The sequence below is a fragment of the Phoca vitulina genome, unplaced genomic scaffold (assembly GCF_004348235.1).
Source record: "Phoca vitulina isolate PV1807 unplaced genomic scaffold, GSC_HSeal_1.0 scaffold55, whole genome shotgun sequence".
NCBI classification, from domain to species: domain Eukaryota; kingdom Metazoa; phylum Chordata; class Mammalia; order Carnivora; family Phocidae; genus Phoca; species Phoca vitulina.
The window spans coordinates 4979597-4998796 of record NW_022589758.1 but is presented as its reverse complement, the minus strand read 5'-3'; the positions used below and the strand labels follow the sequence as shown (position 1 = coordinate 4998796).

The 19200-nt window shown below is 38.1% G+C and overlaps 1 protein-coding gene across 2 annotated transcripts in view; it reads right to left on the bottom strand.

The window, feature by feature from the left end:
* Positions 1-19200, bottom strand: part of PPEF1 (protein phosphatase with EF-hand domain 1) — a 96464-nt gene that overhangs the window by 59179 nt on the left and 18085 nt on the right. For both annotated transcript variants that reach the window (XM_032389601.1, XM_032389602.1), the window contains exons 2-4: positions 16687-16814; positions 15996-16056; positions 7594-7757 (exon numbers count right to left, since the gene is read on the bottom strand). In XM_032389601.1, coding sequence (XP_032245492.1) covers positions 7594-7757; positions 15996-16056; positions 16687-16814 — 353 coding nt within the window. The remainder of the gene's footprint in view (positions 1-7593; positions 7758-15995; positions 16057-16686; positions 16815-19200) is intronic.

The following is a 19200-nucleotide window of genomic DNA, read 5'->3' as shown; positions in this document are numbered from 1 at the left end:
AATGTATTATTTGTTTCAGGGGTACAGGTCTGTGATTCATCAGTCTTACACAATTCACAGCTCTCACCATAGCACATACCCTCCCCAGTGTCCACCACCCAGCCACCCCATCCCTCCCACCTGCCTCCACTCCAGCAACCCTCAGTTTGTTTCCTGAGATTAAGAGTCTCTTAATCTTTGTCTCCCTCTCAGGTGAGAGAGAGAGAATCTTAAGCAGGCTCCATGCCTAGCGGGGAGCCCAACTCAGGGCTCAATCCCATGACCCTGAGATCATGACCTGAGCCAAAATCAAGAGTCAGACACTTAACTGACTGAGCCACCCAGGTGCCCCTGATTAAGTATACTTTTTAAAAAATTAATTAATTTTTTTATGTAGTGTTCCAGGATTCATTGTTTGCGTATACTTTTTAAGAACAGGAATCAGGATTTGAAGCAATGTGAGAATTAGGAGGAAAGAGAAAGGTCCCTGGATATAGATGAGTGGAGAGACCCATATTTCCTTGCTCTCCAAGACCTAATGAACTGCTAAAGACTTTTCCTACAAAAGCATTTTAAGTCCATTCAATCCACAACTTGAGTCAAATCTTGAATGTGAACTTTCCTTTAGCCCCATTTTAAAGGAACAGGTAAAACACCTTAATACAATACTTATTTTCACTTTGCATATTTAGTCTATTGATTCCCAAGACAGGCTTCAGTGTTAGCTCAATTTGCCACTGCAGATTTTCTGGTCCATTTGTAGCACTAATCAGAGTAACTGCTGTCTGAAAAGGCAGTTTTGTTTTGTTTTGTTTTGTTTAGTAAGTTAAAAAAAAACACTGAGAATATGTTACAACAGAAAATTCCTATTGTTAAAATATCTTTTCTTGGTCCTTTTTCTTTTCCTTTTTTTTTTTTCACTTTTTTTTATTATTATTTTTTTAAAGTAATCTCTACACCCAACGTGGGGCTCGAACTCACAACCCCGAGATCAAGAGTCGCATGCTCCACCGACTGAGCCAGCCAGATGCCCTGGTTCCTTTTTCAATAGGCTAAAATCACATAGCTAACATCAGTATTTGCTTACAGTGCTGTCTCTAAACAGCATTATAATTGTGTTTACAGTCGCAATATTAAATATTCAAAAAAGTTAACTGAGATGTTGGTTTCTACATTTATAGAGATGGTCAGAGTAAATAGCAACTTAAATAAAATATTCATATTATTTTAAAGGCAATGAGGGAGGAAAATACTACTTTTAAAGGATATTTCTTTGTATGAAATAACGAGTTTTCAAATGAAGAAAAATCTCATTTTTCAGTTGAAACAAAAAGTTAAATAGTAAAAAAGACTATAAGTGAAAAGCAATTTTCTTTCTTCCCCAGACCTCAGTCCCTGTCCCCAGAAACAGTCACTGTTAAGAGTGTCTTCATTATCTTTCCAAAACATAGTCTATTTATATGCATTTGCAAGCATATAAAAATTAATATAACACATATGAGTATGTAATATTAATATATATATTCTATTCTATAAATATATAATCCCTTAAACAAAATGTGGGGTATATTCATACAAAGGAATGCTATTCAACTAAAAGTAGGAATGAAATACTGACACATACTAAAACATGGATGAATCTTGAATACATTTTGCCAAGCAGAAGCCAGACATAAAAGGTCACATATTATATGATTCCGTTTATATGAAATGTCCAGATTAGGCAAATTCGTAGAGACAGAAGGCGAATTAGTGTTTGCCAGGGGCTAGGGAGAAGGGGCAATGGGGAGTGACTGCTTGATGGGTACAGGGTTTTGCTTTGGGGTGATGAAATGTTCTGGAATTAGTGGTGATGGTTGCACAACACTTTGAATATACTAAAAACTGCTAAATTGTACACTTTTAAATGGTTAATATGATCTATTTTATGTTATGTAAATTTTATCTTAATTTTTGAAAATCAAAATATATATAATACTTAATTTTTTTTTTTACAAATGGGAGCACACTGTACTCTATGTTGAACCTTTCAGTCTTCCCTTAACAACATAATTTTCTCATTTTTATAAAGTCAGAATTATTGATCTTTTCTGTTATAGCTCCTTGGACTTTTGTCATATCTTTTCTCTCTTTGAACATATTAAGCACATTTATCTTAAACTCTGAGTTTGATAATGCCCTTATCAAAATATTGGTCTGTTTCTGTTGTTTGTTGTTTGCCTCAGTTTTCTGTCATGAATCTTGTATCCTCCTATGCCTGGCTAATATTTGTATTAAGTTCTGGACATTGTACATAACAATTTGAAGAAATAATTTGAGGTCTATTTCCTTCCAGAGAGGATTTACTTTTTCATTTGGCAGGTGGCTAGGAACACCAGCTATCTAGGATAACCTCAATTTAATTTCAGGAATTAGATGATTCCAAGCTTTGCTTCAATCCCTACAGAGACAATCTACTTATAGTTCACTCTTACTCCTAGGGTATGCCCTTAGGGTCCAAACCTGTGAATGAGGGTTTTGGGGTAATGTTAGAGAAAACAATGGAATAGGTAGCTCACAGGTCCTATCACTACACAGAAACACTGAAAACTTAAACAAAAAAAACTGTCAAAATCAACTTTCACAGAACCCTGGAAAATAAAGTTCACAGTAACCAAGCAAAGGCTGAATCAAGAAAAAGGTAACTTAAAAATGGCTCAGTGCAAGCAGAGAGTAAAGGCTAAAATAGGTTTGTAAACAGCCTAGCTAAGCAGTGAAGAAGTTTACCAACACAGAGCCCATCTGCAAAGACTAGGCTTGTCTTTGCTTTGCTTAGCTTCTGTCTCTCTCCCACTCTCTCTCTCATTCTCTCTCTCTCTCTCTCTCTGGCTCCTGGTGTTCAAGGAAATCTCTATCAAATACTAGCTGAACACAAGCTAAAAGAACAGAGACTTCAGAGACCTCACACACAACTAGACCTAGCATACATCTATAGAACACTCTACCCAACATCAGGCTACACATTTTTTTAACAAGAACACATGGAACATTCTCCAGGATAGACCAGATGCTAGGCCCCAAAACAAGCCTCAATAAATTTAAAAAATTGGAATCATGCAAAGCACCTTCTCTGATCACAAGGGAATGAAGCTTGAAATCAATAACAGAAGGAAAACTGAAAAATTCACGAATATGTAGAAATTAAACAACAAACTCAAACAATCAATAGGTCAAAGAAGAAATCACAAAGGAAATTAGAAACTACTTTGAGGTGAACAAAAATGAAAACGTTACATACCAAAATATATGGGATGCAGCAAAAGCAATGCTCAGAGAGAAATTTATAATTGCAAATGCCTACATTAAAAAGAAGAAAGATCTCAAATGAAAAGCCTAATTTGACACTAAGGAACTAGAAAAAGAACAAACTAAGCCAAAAGCTAGCAGAGGGGAAAAAAGGATTAGAGTTCAGATAAATGAAACAGACAACAGAGAAACAATAGAAAGATTCAACAAAACTCAAAGTTGGTTTTTTGAAAATATTAACAAAATTGACAAACCTTTAACTAGACTGACACAGAAAAACAAAGAGAGAAAATGCAAGTAAGCATAATCAGAACTAAAAGTGGAGACATTACCACCAACATTAAAGAAATAAAAAGAATTATAAGAGAATTCTATGAATAATTATACACTAACAAATTAGATAACTTAGATGAAATGGACAAAATCCTGGAAACATACGAATTCCCAAAACCGATTCAAGAAGAAATAGAAAATCTGAACAGATCTAGGGCAAGTACGGATTGAATCAGTAATCAAAAACCTCCTAACAAGGAAAAGTCCAAGACAGGCAGCTTCATTGGTGAACTCTACTGAACATTTGAAGAATTAACACCAATCCTTCTTAAACTCTTCCCAAAAAATTAAGAGGAGGAAACAATTCCTAACTCATTCTATGAAGGCAATATCACCCTAATACCAAAGTCAGATAAAGACACCATAAGAACATACACATCAATATCCTTTATGAATAAAATGAAAAAAAAAAACTTCAACAAAATACCAGCAAACAAAATCCAATAAAATTTTAAAAGAAGCATAGACCATGACCCAGTGGGATTTATTCCAGGAATACAAGGTGGTTCAACACACACACAAAATTAATCAATGTAATATACATATTAATAAAGTGAAGGAAAAAAACACAGGGTCATCTTAATTGGTGCAGAATAAGTATTTGACAACAGCTAACATATTTACATGACAAAGACACTCAGAAAACTAAGAATGGGAGAAAACTTCCTCAACATGATGAAAGGCATTTATGAAAAACCCACAACTAACATCAAACTCAGTGGTGAAAGACTGAAAGCTTTCCCACTAAGATCAAGAACAAGACAAGCATGCCTGCCCGCACGACTGCTATTCAACATCGTACTGGAAGTTCTAGCCAGAGCATTAGGCAAGAAAAAGAAATAAAAGGCATCTAAATCAAAAAAGAAAAAGTAGGGCGCCTGGGTGGCTCAGTTGGTTAAGCGACTGCCTTCGGCTCAGGTCATGATCCTGGAGTCCCTGGATCGAGTCCCGCATCGGGCTCCCTGCTCGGCGGGGAGTCTGCTTCTCCCTCTGACCCTCCCCCCTCTCATGTACTCGCTCTCTCTCATTCTCTCTCTCTCAAATAAAAATAAATAAAATCTTTAAAAAAAAAAAAAAAAAGAAAAAGTAAAACTACCTCTATTCCCAGATGACATGATCCCGTATATAGATTGTCTCAAAATACACACACACACACATACACACACACACACACACACACACTACTAGAGCTAATAAAAGAACTTAGCAAAGCAAAGTGGCAGAGTGAAAACTCAACCCACAAAAATCAAGTGTCCTTTTATACATCAACAATAAACAATCCAAAAGTGAATTAAGAAAGCAATCCTTTTTATAATAGCAATCAAGAGAATAAAATACCAAAGAATAAATTTAAGGTAGAAAAAGACTTGTGCACTGAAAATTAGAAAACATTTCTGAAAGAAATCAAAGAAGACCAAAATAAATGGAAAGACATCATGTGTTTATGAATTGGAAGACTTAATATTGTCAAGATGGTAATACTGTCCAAAGTGATCTATAGATTCAATGCAATCCCTACCAAAATCACAATGGGCTTTTTTTTTAAAGAAATGGAAATGTCCAATCCTCAAATTCATTGCAAGGGAAACCAAATGCCAAAATAATATTCAAAAAGAAGAACTAAATTGAAGGATTCATACTTCCTGATTTCAAAACTTAACTACAAGGCTATAGTAATTAAGACAATGTGGTATTGGCATAAGGATAGACACACAAATGAATAGAATTGGGAGTCCAGACATAAATCAATACATCTGTGGCCTATTAGTTTTCAACAAGGATATCAAGACCATTCAATGGGGAAAGAATGAACTCTTCAACAGAAGGTGCTAGGACAACTGCATATCCATGTGCAAAAAATAAAGTTGGACCCCTACCTCATACCATATACCCCCAGAAAATAACTGAAAATGGTTCATGGAACTAAATGTAAGAGCTAAAACTATAAAATTCTTAAGAGGAAATATAAAGGGTAAATCTTCATGACCTTGGATTTGGCAATGGATTCTTAGATATAACACAAAAGCACAAGCAACCAAAGGAAAAAAAAATAGATACACTGGACTTCACCAAAATTAGAAACTTTTGTGAATCAAAGGACATTATCAAGAAAGTGAAAAGACAACTTAAAGAATGAAAAAAAAAATTTCAAATCATATATCTGAGGGGTGCCTAGGTGACCCAGTTGATTAAGCATCCAACTCTTGGTTTGGGCTCAGGTCATGATCTCAGGGTCGTGGGATCGAGCCCCACATTGGGCTCCTTGCTCAGCGGGGGGTCTGCTGGAGATTCTGTCTCTCTCTCCCTCTCCTTCTGTCCCTCCCCCCCACATTCTCTCTCTCTCTCAAATAAATAAATCTTTTTAAAAAAATCATATACCTGGTAAGAGATTTGTATCCAGAATATATAAAGAAATCTCACAACTCAATAATATAAAGACAAATAACCTGATTTCAAAATGGGCAAAGCATCTGAATAGATATTTCTCCAAAGAAGTGTACAAATGCCTAGTAAACATGGAAAGATGTTCAACATCTTCAGTCATTAGGGAAATGCAAATCAAAACCAGTATGAGGTATCAGTTCACATACAACTAGGATGGCTATAATGAAAACACAATTAAAAAGAATAAACAAAAGCAAAAACAAGTGTTGGCAAAAAATGTGAAGCAACTGGAACCCTCATGCATCGCTGGTGGGAAGGTAAAGTGGCACAGCCACTGTGGAAAACAATTTAGCAGTTCCTCAAAAAGTTAAACAGAGTTACCATATGACCCAGCAGTTCCACTCCTAGTTATATATACTCAAGAGAAAACTGAGGACACATTCACACAAAAACCTGTAAGTGAATGTTCATAGAAGCATTGTTGATGATAGCCAAAAAGTAGAAAAAAATCCAAATGTTCATCCACTGACGAATGAATAAACAAAATGTGGTATATCCTTATAACAGAATATTAGACAGTGCAATAAAGGAGCAATGAAACATGCCATGGCATGAATGTACCCTAAAAACATTGGCTAAGTGAAAAAGCCAGACAAAAGAGGTTACATATTATACAATTCCATTTGTTTGAAATGTCCAAAACAGACAAATCCATAGAGACACAAAGTAGAATAATAGTTGCCAGGGCTGAGGGAGGAGGGATGGTAATGAGTGTGGAGTTTCTTTTTGGGGTGATGAAAATGTTTTGGAATTAGATATTGGTGATGGTTGCACTATTTTGTGAATGCACTAAAAACCACTGAATTGTACACATTCTTATTTATTTATTTTTTGAGATTTTATTTATTTATTTGAGAGAGAGAGAGTGAGAGAGAGCATGAGAGGCGAGAGGGTCAGAGGGAGAAGCAGACTCCCTACTGAGCAGGGAGTCCGATGTGGGACTCGATCCCAGGACTCTGGGATCATGACCTGAGCCAAAGGCAGTCGCTTAACCAACTGAGCCACCCAGGCGCCTTATTTATTTATTTTTCACTGGAGAATTGTTGACAAACAATGTTACATTAGTGTGAGGGGTACAACACAGTGAGTCGACAACTCTATACGTTATGCTGGGCTCACCACAAGTGTAGCTCCCATCTGTCACCATACAACACTATTACAGTACCATCGGCTATATTCCCTATGCTGTAACTTCTAACCTGATGACTTACTCATTCTAACTGGAATGCCTGGATTTCCCACTCTCTTTCACCCATTTCACCCATCCCCCCACCCTTAAATCACTCACTTGAAAATGATGAATTTTATGATATGCGAATTATATCTCAGAAAAAAGGAAATGCTGTACGCCTATAGATAGGAAGTTTCTGTGCATCTGAGGAGACTTCTATTTAATAGGTTAAGCAAAGCAGAGGGTAGCTCTGACTTATTATGAAGCTTTTCCCCCAAGGGAGTACATTTCCGCTATAGTATTTTCATTCATTCATTCAACAGATAGTCACTGAGCACATGCTATGTACAAGAATCATGGCAGTATCTGCTTCCACTTGCCTGTTGTTGCTTGAAGGCCTCAACAAGTAAATCAATGTCAGTAAAAGTGAGAGGAAATTGCAGCCGAGGACCATTATAGGAGTCTGGGACGTCTATGAATGAGACATACTCCTGTCTATCCTTGCAGTCCTGGAGGGTGCTACCAAAAAGTCGAGCAACTAATTCTGGAAAAGGAAAGACAGAAAGGGTGGGGGAATCAACATTCCCATACTTAAATTCAATAAATACCTTCTTGAATATCGAGCCCACATGAGGCACTGTGCTATGTGTTATGAATACCAAGCTATCCCACATATAATCATGAGGAAGGATTTGTTCTCAGATCATTAGGTACATTTACATGAATCACCCTCATCCCTTCCCGAGTGGACATTGTACCAAAGCAGTGAGTTCATTGGTGGGGAGGAGAAGGAGAAACACAGGGAAAACTGGGCAATCAAGGCACTTTGATGCTCTGAAACTCTACCTCTACATTTTTTGCCTACTCTTACATCTCAGATTTTTACAAATCGGGCTGAACACATAACAATGTATTGCATTTGATTCAAACATCTGTGCTATTCAGAAAATTAAACTGCAACATTCAATTTTTCCCCTGTTAAACACTTTTCACATAAAAACAGATTTTCTGACATGATTTTCTTTTTCTTCTTGATAACAAAGCAGATAAAGTTAGATGATGAAACATAGGCAGAAATACCCATAGGGTCTCTCTCTCAGAGAAACATTTCTGTGTAACAGATTGCCTGCACTGCCCATTTCAGTAGGTGCTGAGATCCAGGGTCCCTTTCTTGCTAGGCTGCCTATAAAAAAGTCAGCCCAAGAACAGAAATCTGGCCAATTCGGTTGTAGAAAGAGGAAAGTGGGTATGGTAGACTGATTGCAAAAGTGACCCCGATTGTCTATCCCGACATTTAGCCTGGCTCTTTTTAATGCGATTTGCAGCTACTCTCATCAAGAGTTTATTTCCCCAGGCTTTGAATCTGGGTTGTGGGGTTCATGACCTGTGTTGGCCTAAAGAATGTGGTGGAAGTGTTACGTACCATTTCCAAGTCAAGACCTCAGAAGGCCTTGTATGTTTCCATGCTCTCTCTTTCGAACCCAAGCTACTAGCACAAAGCCCAGGCTAACCTAATGAAAGCTCCAAGACTATGGGGAACAAAACTGAGTCACCCCAGCCAAGGCCATCCCAGATCAGCCATTAGCCAGCAGACCTCCAAATACATGAGTGAACTCTCGCCAAGAGCTGAGGAAAACTGCCAAATCAAGCCTGTCAAGATCAGCAGAAGTACTCAGATAACCTGTAGACTTGTGGGCAAAAGAAATGTTTATTACATGCCACTGAGCTATTGTGGTTGTTTAATACACAGTATTATTTCATTAACAGATAACGGATACAGAGGATGGTGATGTATTCTTCAACTCATTAACAATTGCTACCAAGCCAATGGGAATCAGAAGTTTTCTGCAAGTAGTTTCTATCTTTTTGAATATTTAGAGTAGACATGTTTGGAAAGTGTGACGTTAGCAGATGTAGATAGAATGCATGTTTTTTCATGATCCAGTTATGCTGAGAGATTAGAGTTAAGAACTAAACTTGAAAAAAAAAACTTGCTAAAGTAAGTCATGATATTTGGTAATTTAAAAATGCTTTCTAAATTATTGTGTACCCACCCCAACACTTCTTTGGTGGTGGTTGATGATGTTTTATAAGAAGTTAGATGTAGGAATAATAAGGTGTGTCTTCAGTGTGGTCCAGCGCAGTGTATTTTTCTCATTTGGATTTGGTTTGAGATTTGAGAATCACTTAATTATTCCGTTTTATGTTTGAAAACTAGAAATGCAGAGCAGCTTGGTAAATTTTATCTCAGATTCCATCGTGCAAGCAGTAAAGCCTCAATACTCTACTTAACTGTCTTAATGATCATACCATTCCGTTCTTAGAGATACATCTTCCTGACTCTACACACTGAAATATTGGGCTCCTCTTGGGAAAACAACAATAACAACAAAGAAAGACAAAAACAACCCCGCTGGTCCCACTATATCATCTTATAACTGACTTATTGAGTAATCCCACCTGTGTGAAGTACAAGCATGACATGAGTTTCTTCACACGTGCTCTGTCCGCTCTCCCTTTCTCATCAGCCCAATGCAGTCTTGTTTTGTTTAAGAACAAAATTAAAGTACTGTTTTTCTTCTTTAAAACAAACAAACAAAAAGCTTGGTCTGGCCCTTCTTTCCATACATTTGTTCACCTTCATTTCTTATAAGTTCTGTGATAAATACACGAAAAAGCACCATTTCCCTAAGCCATTTCTTAGTCAAAACTACTCAATATGAAATATCAGTAAACATCAAATCATAATCCTTTTGCTGACTTTTAGCCACATTTAAAAAAAAATAACATAGATTCTCTTCCTAATATGGGTAGCTAATGTGGGTCATATATGAAAACAATCAGAAGCTGTACCAATTCGAATGCAAGTAGTATGGGCTGTAACTATTATAACTAATAAGAATAATTTAATGAATGCCAACAATATGTAAAGATTTGTGCACCATGTAATTTGAATGAATCTTTACCTGTTTGATTTACAATTCTGTCAACATGAATCTAAACTAATTAAATATAATGAAATCTTGAATTATAACCAAATGATACCTTTACAAGTTGTTCTAAAGAAAATATCTCAAAACTACCCCCCACATATAATCTTTTCTTTTAGCCAGTACAAATTCAAAAACTGGACAGGGAACATGTTAAAGCCCATAATTAAAAAAAAAAAAAACAACACACACACACACACACACGCGCGCGCACACACACACACACTTTCTGCCCCTACTGCCCATGTGTCACTTTGAAAACAAGCTACAGATGTGGCTGGGAAAAGAAAAGCACCAATTGAACTGCATTTTATAGTTATTTCATTTCTCAGTTATGAATCTGGATTAAAACTATGAGTGTCCATATAATAAACTCAAGAAATGGCAAAACTGCATTTCATAAGATTCAACACCTGTTCCTGATTATTTAAAAACTCAGAAAACTAGGAATGAAAGCCTACCTCCTTAACAGAATTTTAAAAATTTAAATCAACAAGACTGGTTTTTCCATTAAAGCATTAACAAATCAGGATGCCTAGTTTCACTGCTTACTTTTCACATTGTTCTGCTATTTCTAGCCAATGCAACAAAATACAAAGCTGAAATAAGAGCTTGGATAGAAAGAGGTAAAAATAAAGTTACTTGTGCCCAGTGTGATTAAATATCCATACTCCGGAAAATCAGTTGAGAAACTCCCAGAACTGATAGGAGAATTCCACACTACAGAGGTTTGAACCACAGCTTTACCACTGCTGAGATGAATAACCTTGGGAGGTCACCTTCTAAGCCTCAATATTCTCATCCAATAAAAGGGGATGATAATAATACTAATCTCAGTGGTTTGTCATGAAGACTAAATGAAATATTTAAAGCACTTAAAAGACATGGCACATGGCAAACATGTAATAGATACCAGCAATAATAATAATTAATAATAATAACAATAAGTTCATTCATGCTACTGTTCAATAGTAGCACAATACAAATAGATATAAGTCAAAGGCTTGTTAAATACTACCAATAATCACTGGGGAGATACCATGGGGAAAATAACCTACTGGCCATAGCCACAAAAAAATATAAAATACCTGGGTCTGATAGGACATTTTGGCTGATCTGGGAAGCAGAAAGGATAGTCAAAACAACACTTGCACACGCTCCATCCCACTCCCCACTTCCACCAGTCTCTGTTTAAACCTATTGCTCTGTACAGCAGCTTTGGCTTTCTACCTTATGGGATGGATGTGTTGAGTCTCCCCATCAAGTCCTACAAACTGGTTTGAGCCACTAAGTAGTAGGACACGGAAATGAATGGCTTCCAGATCACCTCCTACCTATGGAACACCCAGGATGTCTCAACTAACACTGTGCCTCAGAGTTAAAACCATTAGTCCGACGATATCTGGGAATGTTAAGTGATCTTCTGGTCCCTAAATACACCCTGCTTAGCGGTTCTGGCGCTTCTGCAAAAACAGGCCTAGGTGGACGTTGTGTGGAACCTTCCCACCAAAGAAGGCCATCAGAAAGCAACCCACAGTAATGTACAGCACCGTGACCCTAGTTAACACTACTCTTAGTGTATGCTTGAAAGTTACTAAGAGAGTACATTTTTAAAGGGCTCACCACACACAAAGGACTTGTAACTGTGAGGTGATGGATGTGTTAACCCACATTGTTGTGGTAATCATTTCATAATATATTCATATATGAAATCACTGCAGTGTATACCTTAAACTTCTAGTGTTATATGTCAACTATATTTCAATAAAGCTGGAAAAAAAATTTGTTTTAAAGATTTTATTTATTTATTTGACAGAGAGAGACACAGCGAAAGAGGGAACACAAGCAGGGGGAGTGGGAGAGGGAGAAGCAGGCTTCCTGTGGAGCAGGGAGCCCGATGCGGGGCTCGATCCCAGGACCCTGGGATCATGACCTGAGCCGAAGGCAGACGCTTAACGACTGAGCCAGTCAGGTGCCCCGTGGAAAAAATTTTTAAAAGAAATCAACCTACAAAAGTAATCTGCAAATTAATTTTTCCATTACACACAATAATTAAATCGGTAAGATTCTAGGACTCTATAATAGAGAGATGTATAAGAGAATAGAGGCCTAGAAATATGCCCTAATACATATTTTTTAAATGAATACATGGTGAAGGAGGCACTACAAACCATGGTGAAAAGATACGTTATGAAATAAACATTGTGGGAAAAACTGGTTAACTACTTGGACATTTTCTTTTTAGCTGTGCTCTTTGTTTTCAACCACAAGGCATCAAGATTTCCTTTTTTGGTTTAATATAAAAAATCCCAAATTTATGAAGTGTTAAAAATTTTAAAAGTCAAACCATAAAAAAAATCTAGAAATCCAGGCATAGCGATCCACATTTTAAATATTTCAAGGCCTTCTAAGTTTAAAAGCAGGGATTCACAAAGAAAAAGATATTTAGACTTGAAAGATATTTTAAATAATTAATGGGTAAAAACTTTCTATACCTGATGGAAAATATCAACCTAGATATCACAGAAGCTCAAGCAAACCCCACACAGGATAAAATATAAATGAAGCATCATCAAGGCTCATTATAGTTAAAGCCCTATTTTCCAATGTTACTTAGGTTAGTTTGTTTCTTCCCCAACTGCAAGAGGTGATTCTGTTATTTGTAATACAGTTAAATTCATTTGTCACTGTGTGTATTCTATTTTGGAAATACACACACATACATTCTTTTCTTGTTTGTAAAAATTTGTTTAATGGATGTGAAACATTATCATGGTTCTAAGAGTCAAAACTACAAAAAGGTACATTCAGAGGAGTGTTACTCCTCCCACAGCCCTCTACCCAACTCCATTCTCCCATTCTTTCTTTCTCCCCTGTTCCCACCCATCCACTCATCCCCTGTAGGTAAACAAGGCCATTAGTTTCTGGTTTATCCTATAGGTTTCTCCTGTATTTATTTTTGTGCGTGCGTGCACACACATACACACACACACACACATTCATATCAGACAAAGATTTCTCAAACAAGATGCAGAAAGTATTAACCATAAAGGGAAAAAAATTGTACTACATTAAAATCAAGAATGTCTGTTATCATCAAAAGGCAGCATTTAAAGATTAGGGAGATAAAAGCCAAAGACTAGGAGAAGATATATGCAATATGTTTATCTAACAAAGATTCATATTATCATATGTAGAATACTTTGAGCACTCTTAAAAATTGGTAAGAAGAAAACAGCTAACCCAATAAAAGGATGGCAAGAGACCTGAATAGGCACTTCACCAAACAGGATGTTCACATGGCCACTACATAGACAAAAAGGTGACCAATTTCACCGCTCACCAGGGAAATACAAATTAAAGCAGAAATGGGATACTACTACGTATCAGGCAGAATGGCTAAAATGAAAAGGAATGACAACTCCAAGTGTTGAAGAGGATAGAAAACACTGGAACTCTCATCCACTGGTGGCAGTATAAGTTGGTACAACAATTTTATAAGAAGGTTTGTCAGTATCTAATAAAGCTGAACACACGCATGCCCTGTAACCCAAAACTTCCACTCTGGGGTCATGGTACAACTTTATAATAATGGCCCCCGGTGAATCAAGCCCCTCTATATCCCTCATCCCTTTCCAATATAACGCTGCTGCTCCCCCCCCGCAAGAGATGGAGCTTTCCTAACCCCTGTGGATCTGTGGCTGCCCTTGTGACTTGCTTGGACCAATAGAATACGGCAGAAACGATCTTATGTGAGTTCCAGAGAATAGACCTTAAGAGGCCTTGTAGCTTCTGCCTTTGTCCTCTTGGGATCCAGCTACCATGTAAAGAAGTCTGGGATATCCTGCTAGACAGAGAGGCTGCATGAGGAGAATTGAGGTATCTAAGTTCATAGCCAACACCAAAGTCCCAGACAGGTGAGTAAAACCATCTAGACCTCCCTACCCAGCCCAGCGAGGTTGAGTGAGCCAAACTGACACCGCATGGAACGAAGACAAGCCATCTGCACGGAGCCCAGATCAAATGCCCGATCCACAGAATAACGAGCAATAAAATAGCTGTTGTTTTTAAGCCTCTAAATTTGGGGGTGATTTGTTATGCAGCAATAGATAACTGGAAATGAGAATATAGCAAAAGAAAATGATATATATGTTCACCAAAAAGGACATGTACAAGAATGTGCATAGCAGTACCATTCAAATTACCCAAACTGAAAACAACCCAAATGTCCATAAACAATAGAATGGATACGTTTTGGTAAATTCGTAAAACGGAACATCATTCAGCAATAAGAATGACCGAATTGCAACAACATGGATGACTCTCACAAATACGCCATTGAGTAAAAGACAAGACTCAACACTGTGCTTTCATTTATCTAGTGAAGTTCAAAAACAAGCAAAACCAATCTAGGACGTAGAAGTCAGGAAAGCCATTATGGGGGAGTTGGGAAGTGACTGGAGGGGGACAGGAGAGAGGCTTCGGTGGCTCTGATAATGTTTTCTTTCTTGTTCTAGGTGCAGGTTACAAGGGCATGCTTACTTCAAGAAAATTTATTGATTCTTGTACTTAAGATTTGTGTGTTTTAATGTATGTTATACTTGAAGAAAAGTTTACCTAAGAAGATTAAACCACTGTCTCCTTCTTTGATAAAATCTTTTAATATTTTTAAATCACCTACAGAATTTTTTGACATGCAGATTTTTTAAAATACAGAGCCTGAGTCAATATCTCTGGGCTGGAACCCAGCCATCTGTGGCTACGAATCTCCAGAAGTGATTCTGATGCACAGCCCAGATTGAAATATTAGGTCATTAGCAAAAACAGTGCTGCTTCATTTCATCATCATTATATTTCCTCTCAGAAATATTTTGCCAAAGAACATGAAGCACAAACAACTATCTTCAAATTGCAATTATCTAAAAGAAAGAAAATGGCAAAATACCCACTTCCTCCCACTCCCCACTCCTCAGGTTTGGCTATTCTACCATTTAGAAAGCTTCTACAGATCATTAAATGCTTTAATTAGTTTCATACATATGTGCTCAGCTCAAAGCATGCCATTAAAATACCATTCTTTTGCCACAGTGAAGGGTGCTCGCTCACTGGATGATTTAAAAGGAGCTCTTGGATGCCATACACTTTTAATTAGAACAAAAAATGGTTGGCCCAAATTAAAGAAAAATAAGTTTTTAAGTCTAGCATCTACCTTGAAGTTAACAACAGTCATCTTGATTTTGCAGGAGAAATGCATGCATGCCTTGGGAATAACTATAATTTTAAAATCATTTTGAACCATCCTGACATTGCCTGTCCCTGAGATGATTTACTTAGTCATTTCAGAACAACTACATAAATGATAAAGAGACAGAGAGATGGACAGCTAGCTCTGCAGAAAACAGAAAACCGTGTTCAATCCACCATGTCCCCCCAGATTTGTTTATTTTGATCTCTCGGCATGAAAGTTTTGTGGATAAAAAAATAAGATCCTCTTTATTAAAGCTACCATTGTACATCAACAGATTGTGGTTCAGAGAAGGTGTTCAACAAATTAACATTGAATGAAATCTAATTCAGCTTCGTGAAAGTGACAAAATTAAACAAATTTAGTAAACAACAATCAGAGAAAAAAGCCACTTGAACTGATTTCACCAGTTTGGTGTCACAAAGACAAGACAGGTGGGCATCTTTTTAATTTCTTAGTGCCCTGCCATCTTCAGAGTTTACATCCCTTGATGAGGACAATTCAATATTTAATGACTGCTTTTCAAAAGACTAAACATTTTACTTACCTGGGTCTTTCTCGTGTATATGTGTATAGTTTTCCAACATGAAGGAAAAGAAATTGGATAGCTGGACAAAATAGAAATACATTAGTCAGTGAATGGTCCCCAAACAGCCACCATGGCAAATACTGTTGGCGCGCTCTCCCAGCCTCTACCTGCCTCCCTCCTCCCTCAGCCGGTGGGCAGCACCCCCTGCAGAAGCAGAGGATATCACATATCCTCCTTCCCCTTAATGGCCAAAAAGGACTTTTTTTCTACTAAGAAGCATTAAAGCTGGATTTGTACAGCATTTTTGCAAGCTTGAAAAAGGCCTTCCTCGCCCATCTCTATTTTCTTCTAGAACTCTCTCAGGTTTGTTCTCAGGAAATTCTTTCATTTTTTTAACTCCTTAAAATATTTTTTCCTTCGTAAAGTAACAACTTTACTTCCTCCTGGGACACGTGCCCAAGAACAGAATAAGATCATTTTTTATTAGTTAACTAGACATCTGGCAGCCCTGTTCAAAATATAAACTTCAGAAATGAAAAATACCGTCCTCTTCCCAAATCCTACTCTCTCTCCACAGCTACTTCCAAGACAGTGTCGCCCTCTATTAAAGCTTTCACCAAGGTAAATGGACCCAAACTTTCCTTTTCTCAATCATGAGGGGTAAAGAGAAGCATTTTACCAAAAGAAGAGACAAGCCGGCAACACAGACCTGCAGTTGGCCTTGTTCGTCAGCATATTCGATAGACTGGAAGATGGTGAGGGCATAGCGTTGTCTGGCCTTCCACCGAGCACTGTAGCTTCGGTACCAGTTCTGGATGACCAACGCGGCTTTTAGCACTGCAGACCCATAGCATATGAAAACCAGAGGAAACCAGTTACTATGCAGCTATGGGACAGGGAAGTAGGTGCTTTAGAAAAAAATCAGTCCACCTGGATTCCTAGGTTCTAAGAATATACACACCACAATGGGATTTACCTTTATGTTTCTGTAGAACGTCCTCAAGTCTCCAATACTCAGAGAATAATGATGGCATAGCCATTAAGAGTAGAATTTCTGGGGGGCACCTGGGTGGCTCAGTCGGTTGAGCGTCCAACTCTTGATTTTGGCTCAGGTCATGATCTCAGGGTCGTGGGTTGGAGCCCCGAGTCAGGCTCTGCTTGGGATTCTCTCTCCCTCTGCCCCTTCCCCTGCCCTCCTGCTTACGTGCACTCTCTCTTGGGGGGGAAAAAAGGGTAGAATTTTTGGGGCAAGAAAGTCTGAATTTGAATCCCAGCTATGCTAATCACTGTCTGTGTGATTCTGGTAAGTTATTAAAACTCTCAAAGCCTCAGTTTCCTCACCTGTAAAATGGGGGAAATAACAGCACCTACCTCTGGCACTACCCAGGCATATTCACATTCTATGTATCCCTATGAAGTAGCAGTTCCATTCTTCACTATATACCCCCAAGCAATCCTCACAGAGCCCGTAAGGGAGACGTATGGGGATACAGTGTTTCTTTGCTTGTGGCAGTAGGGAGTTTGACCCCAACACAGCCTGGATGGCCATTGCTGGGTAGGAGAATGTGTGACCGTGGTGGGCGCACACCATGGCCTATTATGTCACAACTGGAAGCAACAGATTAAATAAACCCATAGCAACATGGATGCGGCTTAAAAATATAGTGCTTTAGGGAGAACAGTTTTAGTTAGAGACAATGAAATATAACATGATGTCATTTTATATAAATTTAAAACACACATACACAAAACCAAAATATACACTTCATAAGAATATATACAAAGGAAAAGACACTAAAAAAATAGATTGGTTATTTATGGGGGGGGTGAATGAATATAGTGTACGTGGGTAAAAAGGAACAAGCAAATTAATTAGCTAACATAAGGAAGGGTCTCGCACAGACCAGTGATGACAATGTACGATGAATTGAAAAGTATGATTCACTCCAGCTTCTGTACCTGAGATTCAACTGATACAAGACAGACGGATAAATGAACACACCTCCCTCCTTCATAGCGTTACAATAAGGATGAAATGAGCTACTACGGGTGAAGAGTTTATCCCCATGCCTGGTTAATAAATGGCTAAACAAACGGCTACTATAGTGATAAGCATCGTCTTGTTTGTGGATTATTCAGTACACTGACTCTCTTCTGGGGCTCTGAGCCTTTGAATCATCCTGTCGCTTCATGGCTTTGAAGAAAGCGATCAGGTGAGAGATAACGAGATTTAAAATATAGTCTCTTATGCCTTCCTCAAGTTTTCGAGCGAAGAGCAATCAACACCAGCTGGCTTCTTTTATTCATGCTATAATTTTTCCCAGTTAGCACATAAAAATTAAGAGTTGACTATAACAAGAACAATTTGAATTCTAAAAGCAGGATTCTAGCCTCCAGTCCCAGTATCCTTGGCTTAATACTGCTCTGGTACACTAGATATGCTAGTCATCTGAGGGTATTTATTTATGAGTTTCTCCAAGACTCTCTGGTTCCAGAGACACTCATTTCATTATTCAGCTTCCAGAAGACCCCAGGCAATAGACATAAGGTCAAATATCATGATCTTTATAGGGGAACACCACAGGGAGAAGAAGTAAGAGTGACTTGTTCAATATCGCAAAGCAAATGATTGGGAGGCTCAAAATCTCAAGTGTTCTCACTGTATCATTACAGAGAGCCCAGGCTCACCTGCAAGGTCTGTTCTATGGGACAGTCCCTGTCATGACCAGCCAACCCTCACCTCAGGGGCTCTCTCTGTTCGTCAAGCGCAAAGGAACTGTCCCAGGGCTATTTACCGAGCACTTACTGAGGGCCAGGCCATGGATTCATTTCCACAGTCCTCGCCACACCGAGAAGCTGAGACAGACTACTTAAGGTCACTTAGCCACTAAGTGGAAATGCACAGTGCAGAACGGAAGCCAGGTCTCACTTAACCTCCGTAGACCTACTGACCTTTCGCTGCGTCTCAGTTTCTTCATCTGCACAATGATGCAGTGGAATAAATGATCACTAAAGTTTCTTCTACTTAGGGCTAGCACCACTGATAAGAAATAATCACGCTTACTATTTCTATAATTAATAATGGGACAAAATAGCTACCATACGTGAAGGGGCTGCTAGAAGAGATTTGGCCCCCACAAGTATCATCTCTATGTTACACATAAGAAAACTTCAGGTTCAGAGAGGCAAGTATCTTGCTCCAAGTCACTTACCTCGTATGGAC